The sequence below is a fragment of the Cupressus sempervirens genome, chromosome 7, assembly GCF_028749045.1.
Source record: "Cupressus sempervirens isolate cs-2001-9-10 chromosome 7, ASM2874904v1, whole genome shotgun sequence".
Lineage (NCBI taxonomy): Eukaryota > Viridiplantae > Streptophyta > Pinopsida > Cupressales > Cupressaceae > Cupressus > Cupressus sempervirens.
Window position 1 is genome coordinate 626,985,804 of NC_143124.1, and position 24,550 is coordinate 627,010,353.

At 39.1% G+C, this 24,550-nt stretch overlaps 1 protein-coding gene across 2 annotated transcripts in view; it reads left to right on the plus strand.

The window, feature by feature from the left end:
- Positions 1-7,697: 7,697 nt before the first annotated feature.
- Positions 7,698-24,550, plus strand: part of LOC149548258 (uncharacterized) — a 70,046-nt gene continuing 53,193 nt past the window's right edge. The window contains exon 1 of one of the 2 annotated variants that reach the window (XM_089792320.1): positions 7,698-8,205. In XM_089792320.1, the coding sequence (XP_089648446.1) occupies positions 8,006-8,205 (200 nt within the window). In that variant the 5' untranslated portion in view covers positions 7,698-8,005. The remainder of the gene's footprint in view (positions 8,206-24,550) is intronic. The other variant, XM_089792321.1, reaches the window with a different exon arrangement.

Below are 24,550 nucleotides of genomic sequence, written 5' to 3' on the forward strand. Positions count from 1 at the left end.
CTACAAGCTAGATCCCAAGGGGTATTTTGGAGAAAATCCCCGACCTAGTTTCGATACACCCAAAACTGAAACTAAGGTAAATCTGGGACTAGCTAAGGCAGCGAAGAGAACCCCTCAGCAAGAAAATCTAGAGCCACAAGCAGAACATGAGGATTTAGTATTGCCTCCTCAAGATGATCGACCAGAGGTGTCTTCTATTCTAATAGAGGATACTAGAGAAGTCAACATTGGTTCTTCAGAGATCCCTAGAATTGTTCACATTGCTGCATCCCTATCACAAGACCAAGCTGACCTCCTCTTTGAGGTTTTACGAGAGAACATTGGCCGATTTACATGGTCATATCAGGACATGCCAGGACTTGATCCAAAGCTTGTAGTTCATCATCTTGCAGTCGATCCAAAGATCAAGCCCGTCAGACAAAAGCTTAGAAAAATGCACCTCAAGGTGGCATTACTAGTCAAAGCTGAACTAGAAAGAATGTTAGCTGCTAAGGTTATCCGACCTATCGACTACTCAGAATGGATCTCCAACATGGTCCCTGTCACTAAGCCTTCCGGTGACATCAGAATCTGCACTGATTTTAGAGATCTTAACAAAGCTTGTCCAAAGGATGATTTTCCCTTGCCCAACATAGATATGATTGTAGATCTTACAGCTGGACATGAAATTCTGTCCCTTATGGATGGATTTTTCGGGTATAATCAGATCAAGATTGCAGAAGAGGACCAGCATAAGACAACATTCACTACCCCTTGGGGAACCTTTTGCTACACCATGATGCCTTTTGGCCTAAAGAATGCTGGGGCTACCTATCAAAGAGCTATGACAGCCATTTTCCATGATCTTATCCATAGCATTTTGGAAGATTATGTGGACGATATCCTAGTCAAATCTCACACCTTCATGGATCATCTTGCTGACCTGGAAAAAGTCTTTGATAGGTTGGCCCAATATCATCTCATGCTAAATCCCAAGAAGTGTGTCTTTGGGGTCACATCTGGCAAGCTTCTAGGCTTCATAGTTTCTAAACGGGGTATAGAGATCGACCCCAAAAAGGTCAAGGCTATCTTAGACATGCCTCCTCCCCAGACACTACGACAACTTCGCTCTCTTCAGGGAAAACTTCAATTTGTCCGACGCTTCATCTCCCAACTTGTAGATAAGTGTATACCGTTTTCACACTTGCTAAAGAAAAATGAGAACTTCAAGTGGGATCTTTTATGTCAGCGCAGCTTCGATAAGCTCAAGCAGTATCTCACCAATCCCCCTATCTTGGTTCCACCAGTTCCTGGTCGTCCCTTGATCTTGTATATATCAGCAACACCTACTGCCCTAGGGGCACTTCTAGCACAACATGATGATTATAGCAGAGAGAGAGCCATCTACTATATCAGTAGAACCCTAGTTGGTTATGAACTCAATTACACTCCTATGGAAAAAGCTTGTTTGGCAGTTGTTTTCTCAACTCAAAAGCTTCGCCACTACATGCTAAGTCATACCATCCAACTAGTCTCCAAGATTGACCCTCTCAAGTATATGCTCTCCAGAACAGCACTTACAGGCCGTTTGGCCAAATGGGTTATGCTACTAAGTGAGTTTGACATCCAGTACGTGGATAGAAAGGCAATCAAAGGGCAAGCTATAGCAGATCACCTAGCTGATGCACCTCTAGTAGATGCATATCCTTTGCTCACAGAATTCCCAGACGAGCATATCTGCCTAATTGAAGAACAACCCTCATGGAAGCTTTATTTTGATGGCTCATACACATCTCATGGATCAGGGGCAGGAATATTATTAGTTACACCTCAAGGAGATTATATTCCAAAAGCCTTCAAGCTACAATTCCCTAGCACCAACAATATAGCAGAATATGAAGCTCTTGTAGCAGGGTTAAAGATAGCTACTGAATGGAATATCACTGAGTTAGAAATCTTTGGCGATTCCCAGCTCATCATCAAACAAGTCTTAAATGAATATCAAACCAAAGATGAAAAGCTATTACCCTACAAAGAGCTAGTTGATCAGCTGACCCAACATTTTACAAAGCTTCAGTTTACACAAGTGCCTCGAATGCAGAACAAGGCAGCGGATGCCATGGCCACTATCGGCTCGCTCTTGGAAATTCCCCAAGAAGCTACGCAGTATGAGTTTTTAGTTGAGCAGCTCCTCACACCTGCCTATGCGAATGAGGATTCAAACCGTGTTTGTATCTTGGTTGGTCCCCAATCCCCTTGGTACCATGAAATTCACGCTTACCTTAACGATGGTATCATATCCCCTCACCTCACACGTACCCAACGCCAGAACCTCATCTGAAAATCATCCCGCTATGTTATCATAGCCAATACCTTATATCGTCGGGGTTATCACGATACTCTCTCTCGATGTTTAGATGAAAATGAGGCCGCGATGGCATTAAAAGAAGTACATTCTAGACTTTGCGGTGCCCACACGAGTGGTATTGTCCTAGCACGACAAATCCTTAGAGCAGGCTACTATTGGCCTACCATTGAAGAAGACTCTTGTGACTTTGTCAGAAAGTGTCTCCCATGTCAGCAGCATGCAAATCTTGTGCACGCTCCAGCACAGGATCTACAGCCTATTGCACCACCTTGGCCTTTTGCTTGTTGGGGCCTTGATCTAGTTGGAACTATCACACCTCTCTCATCTGATGGACATAAATGGATAATAACAGCTACAGACTATTTCACTAAGTGGGTGGAAGCAGTCCCCCTAGTCTCAGCTACAGGAGTTCAAGTCTCCAAGTTCATCTTGTACCACATTGTTTGCCGCTTCGACATCCCATCCACCATCTTCACTGACCACGGAGGTAATTTTGAAAATCTCAACATGGAAGAATTATGCACTTCCCTCCGCATCCATCACCGCTTTTCTAGCCCATATTTCCCACAAGGTAACGGCCAGGCAGAGGCAACTAATAAAACCCTCCTCAAAATCCTAAAGAAAGTTGTCAATGATTCCGGCCGTGATTGGCACCTTCAAATAAATCTGGCTCTATGGGCCTATCGAACTTCCTTCCGTACATCCACAGGCACAACTCCATACTCCCTAGTCTATGGTGCCGAAGCGGTATTACCTATAGAAGTTGAACTTCCCTCACTACGCATATCTTTGCGAGGGCAAATCTCAGATGAAAAATACAGAGTAGCTCAACTCACCCAGTTAGATCTCTTAGACGAGAAGAGACAACAAGCCTATGACCATCTCACAGTCTATCAAACTCGTCTCAAAAGGAATTTCAACAAGAAGGTGCTCCCATGACACTTTCAGCCAGGTGACATGGTCCTCAAAGAAAATATGAAAGTCTAAGCAGATCGAGAAAAGAAAGGCAAGTTTGAACCTACATGGCTTGGTCCCTATGTGGTTACTGCCTCCTTTGGCTCCGGAGCCTATCAATTATCTACACCAGAAGGAGAACTCTTGAATGATCCCACTAACATCATTCATCTCAAGAAGTTCTATGCTTGAAGATCCTTGGTATACCCAGCTTTTGAAAAATACAAAAAAAAATAGTAAAGAGAAATAGGCGTCCAATGGTGAAAACTTGGCAATTCAAGCGCCTTGGACAGGTACCTTGGTGAAAACCTGGTAATTCAGGCGCCTTGTGCACCAAAGACTAATCCATTATCTATCACTATCCTATCCCTCATCCATCCACCCACCATCCCATAAAACACCTGCTTGTTCCCTCGGTGTTCCAATCAAATATCCAAACTCTGATGGAGCTTGTCAATACCTCCTGTACAGCTTGTAAATCTTGTACCAAAGCTTGTATTATACCTTGTAAATCTTGTACCATACCTTGTATATATCTGAATCTTGTCCAAAGCTTGTACCATATTCCAGCTTGTAAATAATCTTGTATCCTAGCTTGTATCCTATCACATGCACACATAGAATCCCATTTTCCTTAAGCTTTTCACAAACCATCTACCTATCCACCTATCAACTATTATAGACATCCCATCCTTCACAAACATTTCCATCTCACAAAAAACCAAAACATAAACAAACTTATACATTTGTAACATATCTTGGTCTGTCAGCTTGTACATCCTCTTTAGCTTAGTACCATTGTATCTATCCAGCGTTCGTGTCAGTTTGTCCTTGATCAACATCTTGCACACATCGCACACCTTGGTTAGCTATTCCAATGCATCCTTTAGCTAGATCTCATGTCACTAAAGTGTTATCCTTCTTAGTTCAGCTTGCCAGATGCATTACTCATCTCGATCCATCAGCTTAGGTGCTCTCCGATAGGTCCTTGCAGGATATAGCTTTCCTCATGTCTGATCTTGGTCCGTTAGTACCTCGTCCTACCCATCTCGTTGGCAAACAATTCTCTTTTGGATTTTTGCTTTCTTTTGATTTGGGATCTTCCCTTTTGGGTCTTGAAATATCTTTTCCAAGCAATCTCCTTGTTCCCTCCTCAAGGTTGCCACGATCTTCCATATCATGGTATGCTGCGAATGGGGCAATTAGAGTGCAAGGTCTTGATCAGGTCTTTTGCTCGTTTTCTTTTTCTGCTTGTGGGTTACCTAGTGTCGTTTCCACGCTGCTTCCTCTGGGATTCATGTGTGATACTAGGGCAATCCTTGCGTATTTGTTTCGAGTCAGTTCGTCAGTCCTCTGGAAGGTTGGTAAAAAGGCCTTGATGTTCTTGGTAACCCTGGCAATTAACCAACAGTCCTATAGCAAATCTAGTGCTCAACTACATGGTGGTACTTCTCTTTGAAGTATCCCCCCGCTCAAAAAGCTTCAATGGATTCCCTTCATCTCCATTATCCCCCATCCATATCCAACACCTATCCCAGCTTATGCATCTTAGCTGATCTCAATTTCTTGTACTTTTCAAGAAGTCGTCGAGCCTCATTTCTCTCCCCGCCGCCTTCTTGAGGGGGCATCATCTAAGTCTAGTCTCTCCTCTTCTTATCCGAGACTGGGGCAACCTTGTTGCTAAAACATCTTCTTCGTGTGGTCTTCATTCAAAATTCTTTGAAATAGTGTTGTCTCAACACTATGTCAAAGAGGGGCAAAATGTAGACACCTAAATTTGATTACACTATTTTGGTAATCCTATTTAGTTATCTAAAAAGGCATTATTAATTAAATTTCTATTTAATTAATCCTTTGTCATCCCCTAGTTGATTAATTTAATTAATCATCTATAGTCCTAATTGATAAATCAAATAATCTATTATTTATCAATTAAATCCTATTCTTCTATCTAATTCCAAAAATCCCCATTTATTAAATAAATCTATTTGATAAATGAAATCCTCAAATTCAAAAACCCCTAACCTATCTCTAATCCTCCATTTAGCCTAATCCACCCCATCCACCCATACTAACCAAGCTTAGCCACTAACTCACCCACCCTCATTAATGCCATCCACTTGCACATCTCTAACATTCCTAATCTAATCCTAAACCCAAGCCTAATCCACCCCCTAATGTTGTCACATTCCTTAAACAAGTTTAAGACTTTCCTAATCCAAACCAAAGTCTCCCCTTAAAAATCCCAACCACCAAGTCATGAGTGCTCTTACAAAACATAAAAGGCTCTTACAAACCCACTCATGACTCTTACATCCATCTTCCACACTCTTCCCTCTTCCACACTCATTCCTCTTACATCCCTCTTACATACTCTACCCCACTCATCATGCCTTTAACCAACCCTTTACCCTACCCTCTCACACTCATCCTCCTTGTGACAAGTGTCACCTTCCCATTGGTGCTAAACAAGCACAATCCATGTGCTCTCCTTTGAGTGCATCCTAGCCCTCCTTAAGCCTTCATCCATCCTTGCATCTAAGCCCTCCATCCCTCTACCCCTTAGCCTATAAATTGAATCCCTTCCCAAGCCATTTCATCAACAATCTTTGAGCTAAAGTTACCATGCTATTTTGAGAACCAAAGCCATCAATCTTACCCTTATAATGCCAAATTGAGAGCTCACAAAGCTACCAATTTGCCATTACCCATCTCCATTGAAGCAGCTTTTGAGCATCTTGAGCATACATCCACAGCAAAAGGACACATCTATAGAATCCATAAAGCATGGAGCGTTTTCTCTTGTGAGGTTTGCACTTCTTGTTTGCTTTCTTTGTCTAAGCATATATGTGAATTTAGTTTTTGGTTTGTGAATGTTTACTTTATTTGTTAATGTTCTTTGCATACTAAATCTTGTTCTACACAGACAAGGACAAATTTTTTACTTTAAAATTAGATGTTTCCTAAATAATGCATTTAATTGCTGGATTTTTTCCTAAGCTTTATACAAAAAGACAAAAGTTGAGGAGAAATATTTTTTTTAACTTTAAAATTAGATGTTTCGAGAATTATGCATTTAATTGCAACCACTTACCATTACTAGATTTTTTGAATGAATGAATGAAAGATTTTTAATGACATCCATGAGGCCATAAGCCTAAGGGACCCACATAGAACTCCTAGTCAATCTGATGCGATTTCTCCTGCCTGTCTCTTTTGTTGTGAATCTGCATAAGTAAAATGGCCCCCTCGAGGAGTCTTGGTCCTTCAAAAAATGTCTTTTATTTTGTTCACTTTTAACATTTCTTTGTGTTGGCTGCGAATGTCTTCGTATGTTGTTCAATCCCTCAGACAGTGCCACTCTGTTTCCACCACACTCTTGTTGCAAAATCTACAAATTCTATCCTCCCACTCTTCCTTAGGGACCTTCCATCTACCAGTTTCACATCTCAAACGGTAGGAACCAACTCTCAATTGAGCGATTAGGATTTTTGCCTTTCCTTTGCTCTCGGCTCCTAAATATTCTTTGTCGTCATGTTCGCATGTGGGATTAAATTCTTTGACATAATAGGCTTTTTTTTTCTAAGCTTAATAGGAAAAGCCAAAAGTTTTGTGGAAAAATATTTGACTTTTATTTCAAAGTAATTATTATTAGAAACTTTATGATCCATGCAATTATAAGTAGGATAAGTTTTAGTGTGTATCATTGAATGGAAAGGATGGCTAAGAGTATTTTGTTAGATTTTGTAGTTCCGATCCATTCCCCAAGGTGTTTAGCTTGTTCCTTATTAGGTAGATTTTGATTATGTAACAACTAATCATTTTGATGATCCTATTAGAAGATTTTTAGTGCCATTACTCTTAGTGCTTAATGGAGCTGATATCAGTTGGCTTAGCTCAAGACCATAAGTTTTCAGATGGTATAAAAGGCAATTGATTAAGTAATTTTATGGATTTAATATTGTAACAAGATCAGATGTGCTATACAATTGACTGGAGTATGCCCCTCTTACGCTGTAATAATAAAAGACTACGGTCCTAGGCAAGACTAGAGGTTTTCTTCTCCGTTCTTTCCTTCCAGTGCCCATTTGAACAAAGATTATTCTCTTGTATGACATTTAACTAATTAATACAATCAAGGCTACAACCGTTTATTGATTTAAAAAAATAAAAAATATATTATTAGAAACTATTGGACTCATGAGTGTTCATTATACTAACCAATAAATGAAATAAAACATTTATAATAAATTTTATGAAAGAAATAAAAATTAAAAATGTAATAAAAATTCTATGATTTGATTGCTTAGAGAAAAAAAATCAATTGACATTGATGAATGCTATACGTATGCCATCAACTAATAATAATAATAAAAACGAGTCCAAAAAATAAAATAAAATGGACCTCGCTTGGGTTGTCACCATGGAAGGGGACGTTCTCACGAGTACCTAGGCTTGACCATTATCACAACTCCTTCCCGCTCGCTTTGAAATAATTCTTGAATTCCGCTGCGCAGGCAAATTAGTCAACACTCCTTCCTTCCATGTCACGCATACAATACGGTGGAGGCCGAGGTCAATTCCAGGCCAAGGAATACAATACAAAAATCTGTCCACACCCACTGGCGGCCCAACCGGATTATCCAGATATGTGAGATCAAATTTAGGAAATTGAATTGGGTTGAATTGAGTTGAATCGATGCGATGTCGAGGGAGATGGTCGTGGGATTTTTAATTATAGCGTTTCTGATTGGGGCGAAGGTGGATGCTTCTATTCATTCGTATAAAAATGGCAGATTTTCTGCTCAGGGTAACTCCTTTTTCTATTACGGTGGAAGTGAGGGGCTCTACGCCGCCCCTCAAGCTGACAAAGATGGAGAAGCAAAGGGCAAGTCATTTATCAAGTATTTCCCTATATCCTCTTCCCTCGATTATGTTACCCTACTCTTGTTGTTTTGCGAGATGCGTATTCTCTCCTCGTTGCTTCTTTGAATTATTACAGCCGAGGGAATTGATAGCAAACTGTTTTTGCATGAATATAGGATATGTAAGTTAGGATAAATGTACGATTACATTCATCCCATACGGTATGGAAACCAATTTCTCAATTATTTATATTACGGGTATCATCGCATTCGGATTTAGTTCTAGTTTGATCACACGAAACATGCCATTTTTTAGTGCCAAACCTAATGTGAGTAGATAGTCTGAAACAATGTGTAAGATTGTGTTCCGAGTGACCTGTCAGGAAAATCAGATTAGGAATCTCTTTGGAAATCAATAAAATGTTTTTGCGTTTGCTGGGCCTTTGTTGAGTGCATTGTACAAATAGGAGTTGTATGGAAAAGTGGAATCTTGTGTTTAAAGCTTGTTGATAAAACTGTGAAGTGGTTTTTCATTTTGTCAGAATCACACTCCGCTACCATCTATAGGATTAAAAATTGGATTTACCAGATTTAAGCTGGTCTAGCAGGACAAGATTGACGCACCTGACTCCTATTCTCGAGGGTTGTGAACGTATTCTTTATGCATAGATAAATTAGAAAGACTCAGTTTTGTGTTCTTTAATATAGATCTTTTGTTCGAATTAGAAATAACAGAAACGGATTTTATATCTCTCCATGGTTTAGTTAAGGAATTCAAGTTCTTTTTTAGAATTCAGCGTAGATTTCCTCTTGTGTAGATGTTTGTCATTGATGCTTTATTATTACAAACAAAGTCATTGTATTAGTCTTGACGACCTCAAATTTTTTAGATTGGCTGCCGAGTATCATCCCTTCTCTGTAGTACTCGATGCATATCGCCAATGTAATTTACAAAGCACTTAAATTGGGCCTTTTTTTCAATGATTAGGTCCTTTTCTATTAATTAAATATTAAAAATACATATTCACGAAAAAAGGGGTTGGGGGATACAAGATCATCTTGCAAGTTCACATGGCGCGCGGTCGGATAGTAAACTATTCATAAAAAAAAAGCCCAGGAGCTGAGTATGAAGCAATGAATGGATGAAGGTATTTTAATATCCATGAGACCAGCCAGCCTATGGGACCCTTTTCATGTTCTTTTCAATGTCAGCTCGCTTGTTATGAATCTGCCTTTAAGAAGCTCGCTGTTTTATGTAGTCTTGTTTCCTCAAAAATTTGGTGTAATTGGCCCTCCTTCAAATTGTCCTCGAATTGCTCCCCGATATCTTGGTATGCCATTCCATTTCGACACATCCTTTATTGTAGTAGATGCATTTTCTTTCTTCCCAATCCTCCTTGGGCACTGTCCACCTCCCTGTCTCACATCGTAAATGATGCCACTAACAACCTATATTTGCCTTTCATATCTATACGAAGGTAATCTTTAATCTCATGGCATCACGTGGGATTGAACTCTTTCACATAGTGGGCCTTTTTCTTCCCTATTTGTTTTGTCCACTTGACTGCTTTAAATTTTTCTAGCACAAACCTTTTTATCTCTTCATTGGTGTTAGGGCATTCTAGTATGTTAATGTCCCACTTAATTAGCCATTTTTTGTTTTGCTTCATTGACGTTTTCTTTCTTTGGGCTAGCTCCTCTTCAACCACCAGTTTGGGCCATCGTTGCTTGTCCATATTTTCTACCTTGTTTAAATAGCTCAACAGATGTATAACCAGAGGCTTCCATTGGGAGCCCGCCTGCAATAAAACAAAAAACAAGAACAAAGCCCTTAGGCTGTAAAAGTAGTGCTCGTCGAGGGAGGATCTTTGTCATCAAAACCCCAGAAGTCATTGGGGTTAGTGGATGGCTTAGGGGGAGTCCATCCATCAATAGTGGCAACAACAACATCATCTTTATCCTTTTCTCCCTCCAGCTTGGCAAGAGAGATGGCCAAATCTAGCCGGGTGAATGCCCATTTGGGGTCCTTGTATACAGAAGGCTAGCCCGCATCAGGGGCAGTAGGAGGAGCCACCGGCGATCAACCCGATCCTGACCTTTGCGGAGGCAAGGCCGAGCGGTGACAACCACCAAATCTGCCACTAGGAGAGCAACGAGCAGGCTGTGATCTGGGAGTGTGCGAGTGGCGAACTGACTTGCTATGACCTCTCCGGTGATTGTGAGGAGTACAATTGCCGAATAAAGTTTCTAGCAGGACCCTGGTGAATGTGCAAGTGGCATTACCCTAGTGAACTAAAAGCTCCTGCAGATGGACTACCTCTAGGGCAACCTTGTCATTTTGTACTTGAATTTGCATCATGACATTATTACATATGCATACTTTAGGGTACATGGCAACATTAATATCAAGAAAGCTGTGAGAGAATAAAACTACATTGTGGTCTTTCCATATAGTAAACAAAATCTCCATTTTAAAAGCATGTCAGGTCTAGGAATACTTAAAAGGGACTCTAGTCGAATCTCCCAGAACAACTATATGCCAGGAAAAGGCCTCTATGGCGAAAGGGTTTGAAGAAATCATGAACCCAAAGCTAGTAATTTTGAGCTCGCTTGCAGAACCAACAAATATGTAGGAAGCTTTCTGGCTGATAGAGAAAGGATATGTGGGGTCTGGGACACCCAAATGTCGGAGTTGAGGGCCCAAAGGCAACCCTTGAAAGAGAATACATGAGGCAAAGGGAGCTATCTTGGGTTCAATGATAGCTTGCCAAATTGTGGCAAATCTAAGACTCTAGGTCTTGTTAGAGGATTGCAAATGCCAACGGTGGTAGAGTCTCAACCATAGGAAGGTGGGGCACCAGCCAGCATACCCTAGATGGGCTTGTAATTGGTCATAGGAGTGGCAAGATACCACTTCCAGTCCTTCAACCATGGGTGAGATGATTGAATACCAAGCTTGTCCAACATATGGGCAGGCGCCGCAAAAACTAGAAGATCAATTGTCTACCAATCTGGACGGTTTAGCCGGAATTGCACTTGCAGGTCCTCCCATGAGCAAAGACTCATAGTAAATCTGGAAAAGAGATCTTTGGGTGTCTTGATTCCCCTTCTGAATAAGTGCAGAGTGCTAGCCCCTTGAATCTTGGCAAGGGGCACACCTTGAACAACAAACAAAGGAGACCACCACAAGTTTTGATGGTTCATGGTGAGCCCATCTCTGAACCCATTATTAGTGCAATGAAGCCAAGGTTTAATGGCTTCCCAGGCTTTCCAAATGCTTTTAGCAACAAAGTGCCTTAAATGTGGACTGGTTCACTGGTCACAAGAAGGGTTTGAAAGTTAATCCCCTTCCAGGCTGGCAGGTTTAACCAGAAAGCCTAAGGAAATGTAGTGACACAATAAAATTTTCTAGGCCTTATCGCTTGTGAGAGCCCGAATGACCCATTTAGCACAAAGGGCAGTTCCTTGTGTTTGAGTATAAAGCAACCCAAGCCCCCCCATAATCCTTGGGCAGACAACAAAAGTCCCAGGCCACTTTGTGAAAACCATGATGCAATGCATTAGAGGCCCAGAGGAAGTCTGTCAAGAGGTGTTCAAGCTTGAGGTATGAGGCTTTGGACGGGGCCCAATAGGAGGAATAGTAAACATGTGTGGCAACCAACACTTTGAAGCAACTATGAAATTTCCCGGTGAGGGAAAGAGGCTTGGTGATCCAATTGTCCAACTTTTTCTCCATTCGAGCCAGGACCGCATTCCACAAGGCCACAGGGGAAGCTTGAAAGGCAAAGGGGATGTCCAAGAAGTGAAAGATTTTGCCATGCTGCACCCATTTCCACCCATATCGTTGCAACCATTGAGGACCTAGCAAGAAGGATTATCTATAGCAAAGGGTTTTATGCCATTGAATAACAGACCCTGAGGCAAGGCAAAAAGTGTCCAAGCATTGCAAGGCGTTGGCAATATTATCTTCGTCCTCCATAACAGTGAGAAAAGAATCATCCGCAAAATGGCTATTCACAAGCTGCGTAGTGGAATTAGGAAGGGATATGCCACACACAAGGCCCTGAGAAATGGCCTTGTCGAGAATATAGCCAAACCCTTCAACAACTAGCACATAGAGAGAAGGTGCCAAAGGGCATCCTTGATGAATAGACCTATAAAGCCCGAAAGCTACAGATTGATGGCCATTGATGGTAATACAAGAAAAGGCATTCTCAAAAAGCATCTGAACGGATTGCGGAAAAATTGGACTGAACCCCAAAGCTTGAAGCATGGCCAAAATGAAAGGAAATTCAATCTGGTCATAGGCTTTGGCGAAGTTGATCTTTAGAAACAAGGCCTGCTGTTTGGATTGTCGAGCCCACTCCATACCTTCCCAAACAATAATAACATCATCTTGAATGTATCTCGACTTGATAAAGCCAATTTGCTCAAGGTGAACAATTTGTGGGAGCAAATGTCGGTTCTTGAGGGATAGGGCCTTCGCAATGATCTTGTAAGAGACATTCAAAAGAGTGATGGGTCTTCAATTGCAAATATCTTCCAGATCCCTAGCTGTAGGTGTGAACTTAATATTTCCCTTATTAATTATGCTGCCTAAGGATTGAGCATTATAGGCTTCATGATAAACTCTAAGCAAATCTGGACCAATATCATCCCATAAAACCTTGTAAAATTCACAAGGGAAACCATCACATCCAGGGTCTTTATCATGAAACATGGAGAAGACAACCTCCACGATATCAACAAGCGTAAGCTTCTGCACACAAAATGCATATTGCTCAAGGGTAAGTCTGTTGGGAGTGGTGGGGACATAGGCTTGCAATGCTTGGTCACGTTGTAATGTCCCCTCTTTAGTTCGACATGACATTGATCATGGATTTTGCCTATTCCAGACTCTCGTAGGCAAATGGTGTGGAGAGAGAGTCAATTCTACGGATCAGATGGTCATATCTTGCTCTTGAAGAAGTGTTAAGAGGTTATATTTTATTATTATGTGTTATTGGGGCCTACATGTTATAATTTTAAGTTGAGTTGCACTTTTTATTTTATAAAATTACTTTATTATAAAAAGTGCATTATAATGAGATTTTATAAAGGATGTTTCTAGAAGTTCTAGCAACTTCTTAGAAAAGTGAATAAATAGAGGGCTGGGCCTCTCATTTTGGACATGCTTGGATTTGAAATTTCTTCTACTTCTTCCATTGTGGAGCAAATTTGTAGTCTCTTGGGTTTGCAAATTATTATTTGATCTTTGGGAATGAATCACTCCCTTGGATTGGCGACTTTGAGGGTGTGAAATATCACCTGAATTGTTGCATTTGAGGAGTTGGTAATTCAGCCATCTCATTTGGACTTCATTGAGATTCAGTTATAAGGGTTTACTTTGGTTGGAATAAGGGTTTCAGTTGTGCCCTAGCATTTGTGGATTGATTAACAGGGTTTGAAGACACAGTTGTGCATTATTTTCAGACTGCCAGTCCAGGGTTTGGACCCACGTTTTTGCTCATAACTCCTAATTGGCTTGACGGATGAATTTCATATTTTAGGGGGTTATTCAGCAATCCTAGGCGCCCAGATTTATTGCTTTTGGAGTGACAAAAAATGCTGCAATATTTTTATCTAGCAGCCGTACTAGGCCGTACTTGTACGGCCCTGTCAGTCGGGCAGCAGCAGCAATTTTGTGAGTCGATTTGGGGCAGATTGTGAGGTCTTCGTGTGGCATTAATTCAGCATTCATATCCGGCAAAATTGGAGCTATTTCAGGTGCACAAACTGAAGTTTTGATTGCCAAAATATTGCATGTTATGGATTAGAACAGGCAGCACTGTCATTGCATAAATAGTTATTTCCAGTGATTAATAATTGTTGTAAAAGTTTCGTCATTTGCATTCCAAATCTGAACTGGGTTATTGTTCATGTCATAACATTGCATTGTCAAGAGCTTGATGTATTAGAAGTGCATAGTTGTGACAGTCTCTCATTGTAATCAGTTCTATTTGTTGTCATAAAATCAGAATTGCATTGGACTTCATATTTGAGTTTCATATTGTCATCTATCTCTTAGATTGGTAGTGTTATAATCTGAAATTGTTGTTCATACATTATTGGCATCATATATTGAGGTTTCGTTGTACAACAATTAGTAATATTGCAGCCTTATTCGGTTACATGCCAACTGTTTGACAAAATTCCTAAGTCCAGTTTGAGGGTTTCAGTGGCCTTTATAGTAAGGGTCTTTACACACGTGCAACAGAAGGACCGTACGTAGTGAAGACCTTTTCATAGTGATGCACAAAAGCCTGGAGGATATCAGGCAGGGCAGAAAAAACCTGCTGGTCCTCCTTGATACGCTTAATGCCCATTGCCATGTGGTGAGCTCGTAGAGCATTGTAAAATTCCTTAGAAGCTCGCCCGTCCACTTCCAACCAATGGAGGTGGGCTTTGATTTGAGCTCTTCAAGTAGCATAGTTGTTTGCAACCTGTTTCTGGTGTCGAAGATTGACAAGCCAAACTTGTAAATCCGTATCAAACGGATTCAAGGCAAGAGCTTCAAAGGCCATACAAAGATCTTTTGTGGTGGGTTCATAAGTTCGTCTTTGGTACTTGGCTAACTGTCACCTGTAAATGCGAAGAAATCTTGCAGTACGACAGATGGCATCATTCCACCATTGAACCCACCTGACAGAGGTGTGGGGTTGGGGCTCAAGGTTCCAAACGTGAAGATTGTGAGCAACAATGGGCAGATGTGATAGCAAGGAAGTATTAAGATAGAAGTGAGTTTTACAAGTACGGGGCTGAGCTGTATGCCTGATAATAGAAAAAAGAATGGGGAAATATTCTGACAATGTCAATTCGGTAAAGGAGTTACAGGTAACTCATGCTCGTTTGAGAAGGATAAAAAGGACTGAGCAGTAAGCATGGCGTTGTCTAACCTCTTAAACACCCTGTTAGAACTTGCTCGAAAGTTGGACAAGTATGCCAAACCCCACCAGACTGGTGACAATTAGCATTGGGATCAAAAAGGCCTAGCTTATTGGTCATGTAGAACCAAGCTTCTCATTTTCTAGTTGACCATCGAATAGGCAGAAGCCCTTCCTTATCAGAAGCCAACTCAACCATATTGAAGTCCCTAGAAAAAACCCAAGTGGCAGGTGGTAGATGATTTGCCAGCCAACGCCACAGGTGCGAGCGTTCAACCACATCATTGGTAGCATAAACATTAACAATACCAAAGGAATGATTCTGAAAAGACAACAAAATCCAAACAATCCTTTGCATGGGGTCAGAACCATGCAAAATAACAGAAGAAAGTAAACGAGGAAAGAGAAGAGTGACTACACCACCTCGCCCAACCTCATGCTGGGAAGCAAATATGGTACTATATGGCCAAATAACACGATAGACTGAATTGAGAAGAAACCCAACAACTTTAACCTCTTGAAGGTAGAGAACATCAATATTGCCAAGCCGACGCTTGGTATCACGAACAAAGTATCTTTTAGGGTGGTCTGTTAGCCCCCGCACATTTCATGAGAGGCAATTCATTGTAACACAACATGGATGTCGTCCTTGTCCCCAAGAGAGGAGAAGTCGTTATGCAAAAACGTGGAGGAATCGAACGAGGGATCACCAAGAGAGGTGACCTGCCATATCTTTTTCTCATTATCAAAAACCTTGTCTCGACCTTTTGGGCTACGTGAACGATGAAGGGATCGAGACAAAATCATCGAAGCTGCTTGCGGTGCCCAAACAGTAAACCCACATGGGGTGAGATTCTGGGGTTTGAATGCCTGCCATCCCCTGAGCACCAAGTTTTGAAACGGGCGAGGCATGAGCAAAGGGATCGAAGAGGCTGGTGGCACCAAACTTGAACTGGGTCGACCATTGTCCTAAAGCAAAAAGTGCCTGCCTTAGTCACAGTAGAGCCTTTACCCTTTTTCACAATAGTAGTCCATTTTTCCTTTTTGGTGGCCGGAGCCGGTTTGACTTCCGGGGCTAGTTGACGGTTGCGTTCGAGCAAGGGACAATCCTTAATCTTATGTTCTGCAGACTAGCACCTATAGCAGGTGTTGGCGAGATTCAATAAAGCACCTTCAGGGTGAAGGTAGCACCACCTATCTGAGTTTCCACAGATTCCTTGAGGTCCTTGGAAAGGTTGACCTCAACACAAACCCTATGTTGAGGCCGGGCATTGAAAACCTTGTCAGGCTCAACGCAGACAACCTTGCCAACAGTTTGCGCAATAGCTTGCAAGAAGGACCAACATGGAACGGGAAGCCCAGGGAACTCAAGCCACATTGGGATCTTGAGTTTCCAGTCATTAGAGACAACAAAGTCACGAGACCATCGCTGGAAGACAAGACGGGAAGACCTAACAGTCTAGGGACCTCGAACAAACTCGTGTTGAGCTTGGCTAGGGTTGCCAAAGCGAAAAAGAAAAAAAGCCCTTGGTGAGATTTTGGACACCTTCAAGGCAGACACCCTGGGGCGTCCAAACCTTGGAAAGCCATTCCCGCAGCATGCTTTTAGTAGGAGTATGACCCGCAATATTACCAATCGAGGTTTGCTGTTGTAACTAGGTACATGCACTATCAAATTCCTTGACATTCAAAACAATATGAGGAGAAGAATTACTTCGTGAAACACTTTGGGGACAAACTTGTGTGAGCGTTTGTTTGGTGGAGCCATTCTCGCCAACAGCAGCAGCTCCAACACCAGCAACAAATGCTGAGCTGGAGAAGGCCGAGGTCATTATAACCTAGAATAACTCCCACGGTAAATGCGGTATGACAGGCGGCAAAAAGGAAAGGATTCAGATAAAAGCCGTACAAACCCTAACAGAGCACATTTCCCCTCTTTCTCTGCATTTAAATTGGTCTTTTTGAAATAGAAGGTGAATGAAAAAGTTTGAATGCAACAATGCATGATATACTTATCCTTGAATAAAGGACGTGAAAAAAGCTCTGCACAAACCATAAAAAGGTGCACTTATAACTCATCTTTAGTAACAAGTCTCTATGTCATTATCTGTTTTACACACAACTAAGTTAAAGATCATCCAGTTCTGCCGCTTTAAAGCGATCCTCCTAATGAATCTAGTTAATATACACTTAAAGTAAATATCATTACTATATACTATAGCCTTGATTGTAAGTAAATAGGTTGCTGCAGTTTCTTAGGTCATTTTCTTGTCCTAGCCGATAGGCAGCAGCATAACTTAAAACAATGCGAAAAAATTCCGTATGATGTGTGATTTTGTTCTGTGTTGAGAGGGAAAGCTTCCGTTTTATGATACTGGTTTTATGCTTTTTTAGAGTACTTATACACTGAAAATATAAACAGGGAAAATATAGGAAAAGTGACAGGAGGAGAAAAATTAGGAAACTCAGAATGGAATAAATACAGAGAACCATAAGGGAAAAAATCCCCACATACCATGAATATATATACAAATACTGTGGCTACTTTGCGTTTTCCACACAAATACAGGAACAAAGCAAGAAAAGATTTCATAAGAATAACATAATCTACAAGAATCAAGAAGGCACAAATTCGTACAAATATTTATTTATTTTTCTCCAAAATGGGCATCAAGTCTCCACTTCCTTACATACAAAAGCTGTGCAAATTATCAAAAAGTCCTGAACAATTACAAGGCAGCTTCATTGGTAGAGAAAGACTTATTCTTGACATACATTTGAAAATAAAAAAGTCCATTTGGTTAAATCAGATCATATGTTTTAATGCCTGACTTGATGAAATGGACATTATTATATTATGTTATAATGTATTAAAGTGTTTTAGGCACTACAGGCAAGAAAGGGCCAGCCATTATGTTTCTGAACCTTGGTTGTAAGCACTAAAGGCATCAAGCCCGACTATTTCACCAAGGGTCAATGGTAACTACTCTCTATTGAGAACCATGGTAGAGAACGACCCTATGGGGACTTGAAACTTGGTAGACACTATAGGCAAGAAACACCACCTTTCACTAAAGGGTCAAGCCCTAAAATGTTTTTGAACCTTGGTTGTAAGCACTACAGGCAATAAGCCCCACTATTTCGCCAAGGGTCAAGCGTAACGACTCTCCATAGAGAACCACAATAGAGAATGAGCCTGTGGGGACTTGAAGCTTGGTTGTAGGCACTATAGGCAAGGAGCCCCACTGTTTCACCAACGGGGCAAATCCTTTGTTGTAAGCACTATAGGTAATGAGCCCCACAATTTCACCAAGGGTCAAGGGTAACAACTCTCCATTGAGAACCATGGTAGAGAACAATTCCGTGAGAACTTGAATCTTGGTTGTAGGCATTATAGGCAAAGCTCCACAACTGTCAATTACAATCAATTACACTTGCACAAAGTTATTACATCATATTGACTTTAATCTTGCATCTACCTTTATACTTTACAGCTAAAATATCTAATCTCCTAGAATAGGAATTCTTATCTAATAAAGTAAATAATATTAATGGACAGCCCGATATTTAGATAGTTAGCCTTTTAGCCAAGGATTGATTTTTTAGTTAGTTTCTAAATAATATGGAAACTTTCCTGTTGTTAGCCTTTTAGGAAGCTTCCATTTTGTTCTCATTTATTCTCAATATAGGGAGACATTGTCTCTTTATTGCAATAAATCTTTTATGAATAATACATTTTTGTAACATGGTATCAAAGTCCATAGGTTTTGAGCTAATTTGTTTTCTGTAGTTATACTTTGAATGAAATTCCAGATTGTTTTTTGACAAATTTTCAAATAAAATTCTGAAAGTCCTTAAAGTATTTGAAAGAAATTTTGAGGGTTTTTCGTGGATACTAGTTCATACATCCCTTTTCAGTAGAGATCAAGGGTTTCTCTTAGTTCATCTTTGCCTGCAAAGCTTTTTGAGGTTGGTTTTTTTATGGAAGAAATTTGAATGTGATATTTGCAAGGGTTTACTGTGCGATGGCTGTGTATTTTCCGCATTTTTACTCCATGCTAAGTTTTTTCTGTATGTGTGTTTTTTGTGGACATTTTTCTTTCTACCCATGACAACATAATTTTGTATTTTTCGACCCGCACGACAGATCATTCTAGATGTCAATTTTTGTGTTTTATTGCTCTGTGGCTGCAAGTTCCTTAGTCATGATTCAGGCCGTTTCTCATGTGTAGACATTTATAGAACCTGTGCAACTCATTCTTTGATTTTTCAGAGTTGCGATTTTGTTGGAGTTTTTAGACCTCTTCCAAGACCTGCCAAAGGTTTTATTTTTTGCTGCTTGCATTTTTTTTAATGGTCAGCGGCGGTTAAGTAGATTTCTGCTTTTTGTGCAGATTTGTTATGTTGCAGATGAATTCTTGTTTTAGCTAGGGTTTTTCCGTTGTTCATACTAAGGTTTACTAGTTTTTTAATAAGGAAAAAACTGAAGAAGATAATTTTTTTATACAAAAAAGGTTTTATCATTTTTCCTTAAAACAGAGCTTTATTCATATTTGTGCGATGGTTTGACTGGTTTTTATCTGAAAACCAGAATTTTTGAAGTTCGTGCCAGCACTTTGCTGAAGGTGTTTGATTGCTTTTTGACAGAATCCAAAAGTCAAATTGTTTTCAAGTGTGAGTTTGCCTTGTTTTCTGTGCATAAGAAAACAGGAGGGATGGCGTTGTCAACCAACATCATGTTGGAGAGTAATCAACAGTTCAACGACAGAAACTATAATACCTGGATGCAGAGAATGCTCTTAATGTGAGTACTGGTGCTTGGACCAACTTGTTCTAGGTATCTCTACTCACCCTACAACAATGGGAAAAGATCAGGACAAGTTTAATGAACGTAACCAGGAATTGGCTATGTGGCTGAAGTAATCTGTCACTAATGAGATACTTCCAGAAGTGCCATTTGGTAAGTTTGCTATAGAGATTTGGGCCCACCTTAAAAGTTCTTCATGAAACCTCAAATAAAAGCCAAGCTCTCTTTTTCAAGAATATGTTGTTTTCTCTTGTAATGGATGAGGAGATGTCTCTGCAGCAGTATTTTATGAATATTAAGGATATACACGATCAACTGGAGGCTATTGGTCGCAAGATGGAAAAGGACATGACAATGATTTTACTGAAGTCTACCATGGTCCTACAAACACTTTGTTATGATTCTCAACATTACCTCTACTAATGCTGACTTGAAATTTAATGTTTTGTGCAATAAGCTATTGCAGCAAGCAACTTGATCAGTGCAGAACTTGCATTCACTATCATAGATAAAGGCAAAGCCGTGTCTGCTTCAGGAAAAGGACAATGCACATATGAGGAGGGTTGGAAGCTTGGTCATATCCAAAAGGTTCTGCATAAAATGGTTGGCTGATCAGAAGATCAACTAGCGAGAGTCTCAGCAATAAGTTCATGTAGCAGAGCAGATTGAGGAGATGAAGGAATCAACATTCTATGCATTCATGGCCAAATGATCTGAAAGTATTTTTTAATGTCTAGGTAGTCAGTAGGATAACCATCAAGGGAGGTTAATAAAGAAACAACTAATATTAATGGTCAATTAGATATTTAGATTTTTCTTGACCAATAAAAGGCTGTAGCCAAATTATTTTATTAATTCTTTAAACCTAGTAAACCCAACTCACTAGGGGCACTGGTAGGAAAGAGCTGGGCAGAGAAAACCTCCAGTCTAGCCCCCAAAAAGAGGGAACATCCTAAACTACAATCTTTTGCATTCATCCCATTAAAAACAACGGGTTATTGATGAGGAGTTGAACACTCTCCTTTACATTTCAGTGCTAGGTACTTCCATAATGTTACAATCACATCATTACCACTATTGTGGCTTACATCCCTCTATGCATGCATGAGGTTTGTTCAAACAGTGTAATACTTTCTTTGTTACATCTTGAGTGAAAAATAATGGATTGCTGCATGTGTGATTTGAGATTTCCCATCCCTGTCTCTCCATCTCCAACACTTCATGGCTTCCAGAGATTTGTTTCCTGCATTCCTGCATTAACGATACAAATATGAAGAACAATTCAATGTTATTCTGATTGAAATAATCATGTTGATAGTATCTTGAAAGATAATAATTCTATTTTGAATATTTATGAAAGATTTAAGAAAGAACTGATTATGTATTCGGCAGCCCTACTATATATTGGGGCACTAAAATTGAGGATCTGCCGCCATTTCTTCCTATTCTGTCTTCTGCTGAACCAATCATAGGAGCCAGACTGGTAGCCCTCTCCCTGTCTCTCTTCTCGTGAGGTTGGACGACTCTGCATGCATATCCTCCACTTATCTTTTCATTTATGTTAGTTTAATTACTGAAGTCTGAAGACTATCAAATCCATGTTAGTAATGCCAATATAAGTACATTAACCTCATATCATTGATAACTGATCATTGCTGATTCGAGGTCCATTATTAGTGTCATAAAATACCATAATCCATCCATAAATGTAACATGCATTCCATCTGAAATATATATAAAGACATGATTGACATGTAGTATCAAACAAAATAAACCCTTCTATAACTTATTCAGAGGAAAAGCTGTCTAGTTAAAGAAATAACCTCAACTCAGCTAGACAACACAAGAAACTACTGTTGAGAGATATCTATATTAGCACCTACCTGGGTCCATTGTTGGAAGATAGCCCTTTATTAAGAAATTGATATGACTACAACACATTGTAAATATCAAAAGTCCTTTACCCTTGTATAGAAAGCTCATAAACCAAAATTATGGGATGTGTTTCAGAGATCAATAATATACATTGCATAATTCCGTCAGATTCTGCCAGAGACTTCAAAAAGTTAATTACCAATATGGCAGAAGTCTACTAAAAGATTATATGCTCACAAGCTTACGTCAGAAACTAAATGCATACCCAATGTAACCAACTTAAATAATGGCAAGAGTAACAATTCGTTTGTATACCTATACACACACAGACACATACATGTATATATTAAAATATAAATAGCAAAGAGGACACAGGGCATGAAAAGAAACTAGCAAGAGAAAAAAGCAAAGGGACAGAGAAGTCTAATACTAGTGCTTGCACCAAGTGCAAGAGTATAGCCGATAGTTGCATGCTTTCAACTATTTTGAAGATGCGACATCCTTTTAATAGGAGAGTATTGTGCCCTTTATTGATAGGAAGATAATTAGAATAAATAAATGATGTATTTAAAATGTTTCCTAAATAAAAAATTCTCAAAACTAGAAAATAAGACATAAAAATGAAAATATTTTAACAACTATCATTTGAGAAGAAAAAAAATATAAATTTTTACTTGTTAAAATAGAAGAAAATAAGATGGCTCATGCACTTGCAAGAAAATAAAATAATGCAGACAATATGTGTAAACATAAAAGATAGATATTCAATTGAATCAAATGATTAATATAAATTTTCAGCAACATAACACCAAGATGTAGAAACTTACGTAATTCACTGGGAGCTATAGTTTAGAGCAAACCACAAGTCTTCCTGTTATAGAGGAAGCTTTATCTTTTTGAAAAAAGTCGAAGATGAAATTATCAACTTTGTATCATAATTCTATAAAGTTCAAGGTGGAACAAGATCTATTTTTTTGGTAGTATTTTATAAGTTAAGAAATGTAAAATTGATAAGTTATATGGGATATTCTAAGGGAAAATTTATTTTTCCATAGTAGAGAACAAATAATAGAAAATTATATTAGGTATAAGTTACATGGAACTTCCACAAGGAATCAATTTATAGAATTACAAAAACAATTCAAATTAGTATTGAAAACACAATAGAAAATTGTGCTATCTATAAATTCAAAAAGATTTCCAAAGGGACAAACTATCAATTCATTGTAACTACCATAGTATATTCAAAGTAGTGTGCTAGGACTTTCCAAGGCAGAGGGCTAGAAATACATAGAAACTATGGGAACACACTCATAAGACATGGACTGAACAATATAAGGAACTTTCAAAAGAGAAGAAAGTGCAAGTTCATAATAAATATGAGAATCCGTTCAATTTAATGTAGAACAAGCAATAGGAAACCGTCATGTATAATTTACAAGGACTTTCCAATGTCAAATAGAAATCAATTCACAAAAACTATAAACATCCACACAAAATATTAGAACCATTCAATAGAAAATTGTAGTATATAAAAATTACAAGGAACTTTTCAACGCAAAGCAAAGCAAACCTCAATTCATAGAAACTATTACATCCCACCCAAACAATTGTGAAACAAGAAATGAAAAATTGTATAGCTTACAAAGAACTTTCTAGATGAAAAATAGGCATCAGCTCATTATATAACAATAATAATAAATAAAAGTTCCCAAAATAGTTGGGAGGGGAATCCAAGGAAAGTGGCATATAAATTTAGCATTCAGAAGCTAAAGAGGAGGGTGAAGAGAGGAAGGAGGTGAATGGAAAGGAGGAGGAGGAGGAGTAGGAGAAGAAGAAGGGAAAAGAACCAGGAGCAGAAGAAATAGGAGGAAGGAGAAGACGGTGAAGGGCAAGGATAATGTGAAGGAGAAGGAGAAGAAGTAGAAAGACAATTTAATTAGAAGTAGAAAGACAATCTAATTATTTTTCATACATGGAAAAGCAAAGATGTAATTGTTTCAAGAGCAAAAATGTAATTATTTCACCGGATGCTATAAACCTTTTTATGGTAGCACCAAAATGTCAATACTACATATGTATTTTACCATGGGCGTAACCATTGCACCTCGTTAGGGTGCAAGTGCTAGTTTATATATTTGAGCGTCAAATTTTATTTAGCGCAAAGGTATACTTGCCACTATTCCTTATTAGTGTGCAGACCCATACCCCATAATTATTTTTTTACTTGAAACTGTCCCTTTGTGCATAGGTCGTGAGGGATATTTGCAGATCAGATCTTCTAGAAGAGTCAAATTCAATTATAGAGATCAAATTAAAATTCAGTCACCGATTAAATTATAAAAAATTAAACATTTAGTTCCAGTAATTCAGTGTAAATTTTCAGTGTAGATTTTCTATATTTCACTACTCTGCTATGAAGTTTCTTTATCCCAATAAAGCGGCACATAATTTAATCTAAAATAATGATGGAAAATTCACACAATCAAACCCAGAAACATTTGAAGTTAAACAGTAAAGCGGCTAAGGTTTTGATATGGGATAAAAGTCAAAAGCAATATATTTATAAAGTTGTGGGTAGAACCTCCAATAAAAGTTTTAAAAATGATCCCTGTAGAATAATTTCACTAATGTAATGATACCAAAAAAAAATAAAAAATAAAAATCCCTGAGCGAGATATCTGAAATACAGAACTTTTTAACAGACTAAATACAAACCCAATCTTTAAGATAAACCTTTGAAATTTCATTAAAAACAGCTCTCAAAATATAATCCAAT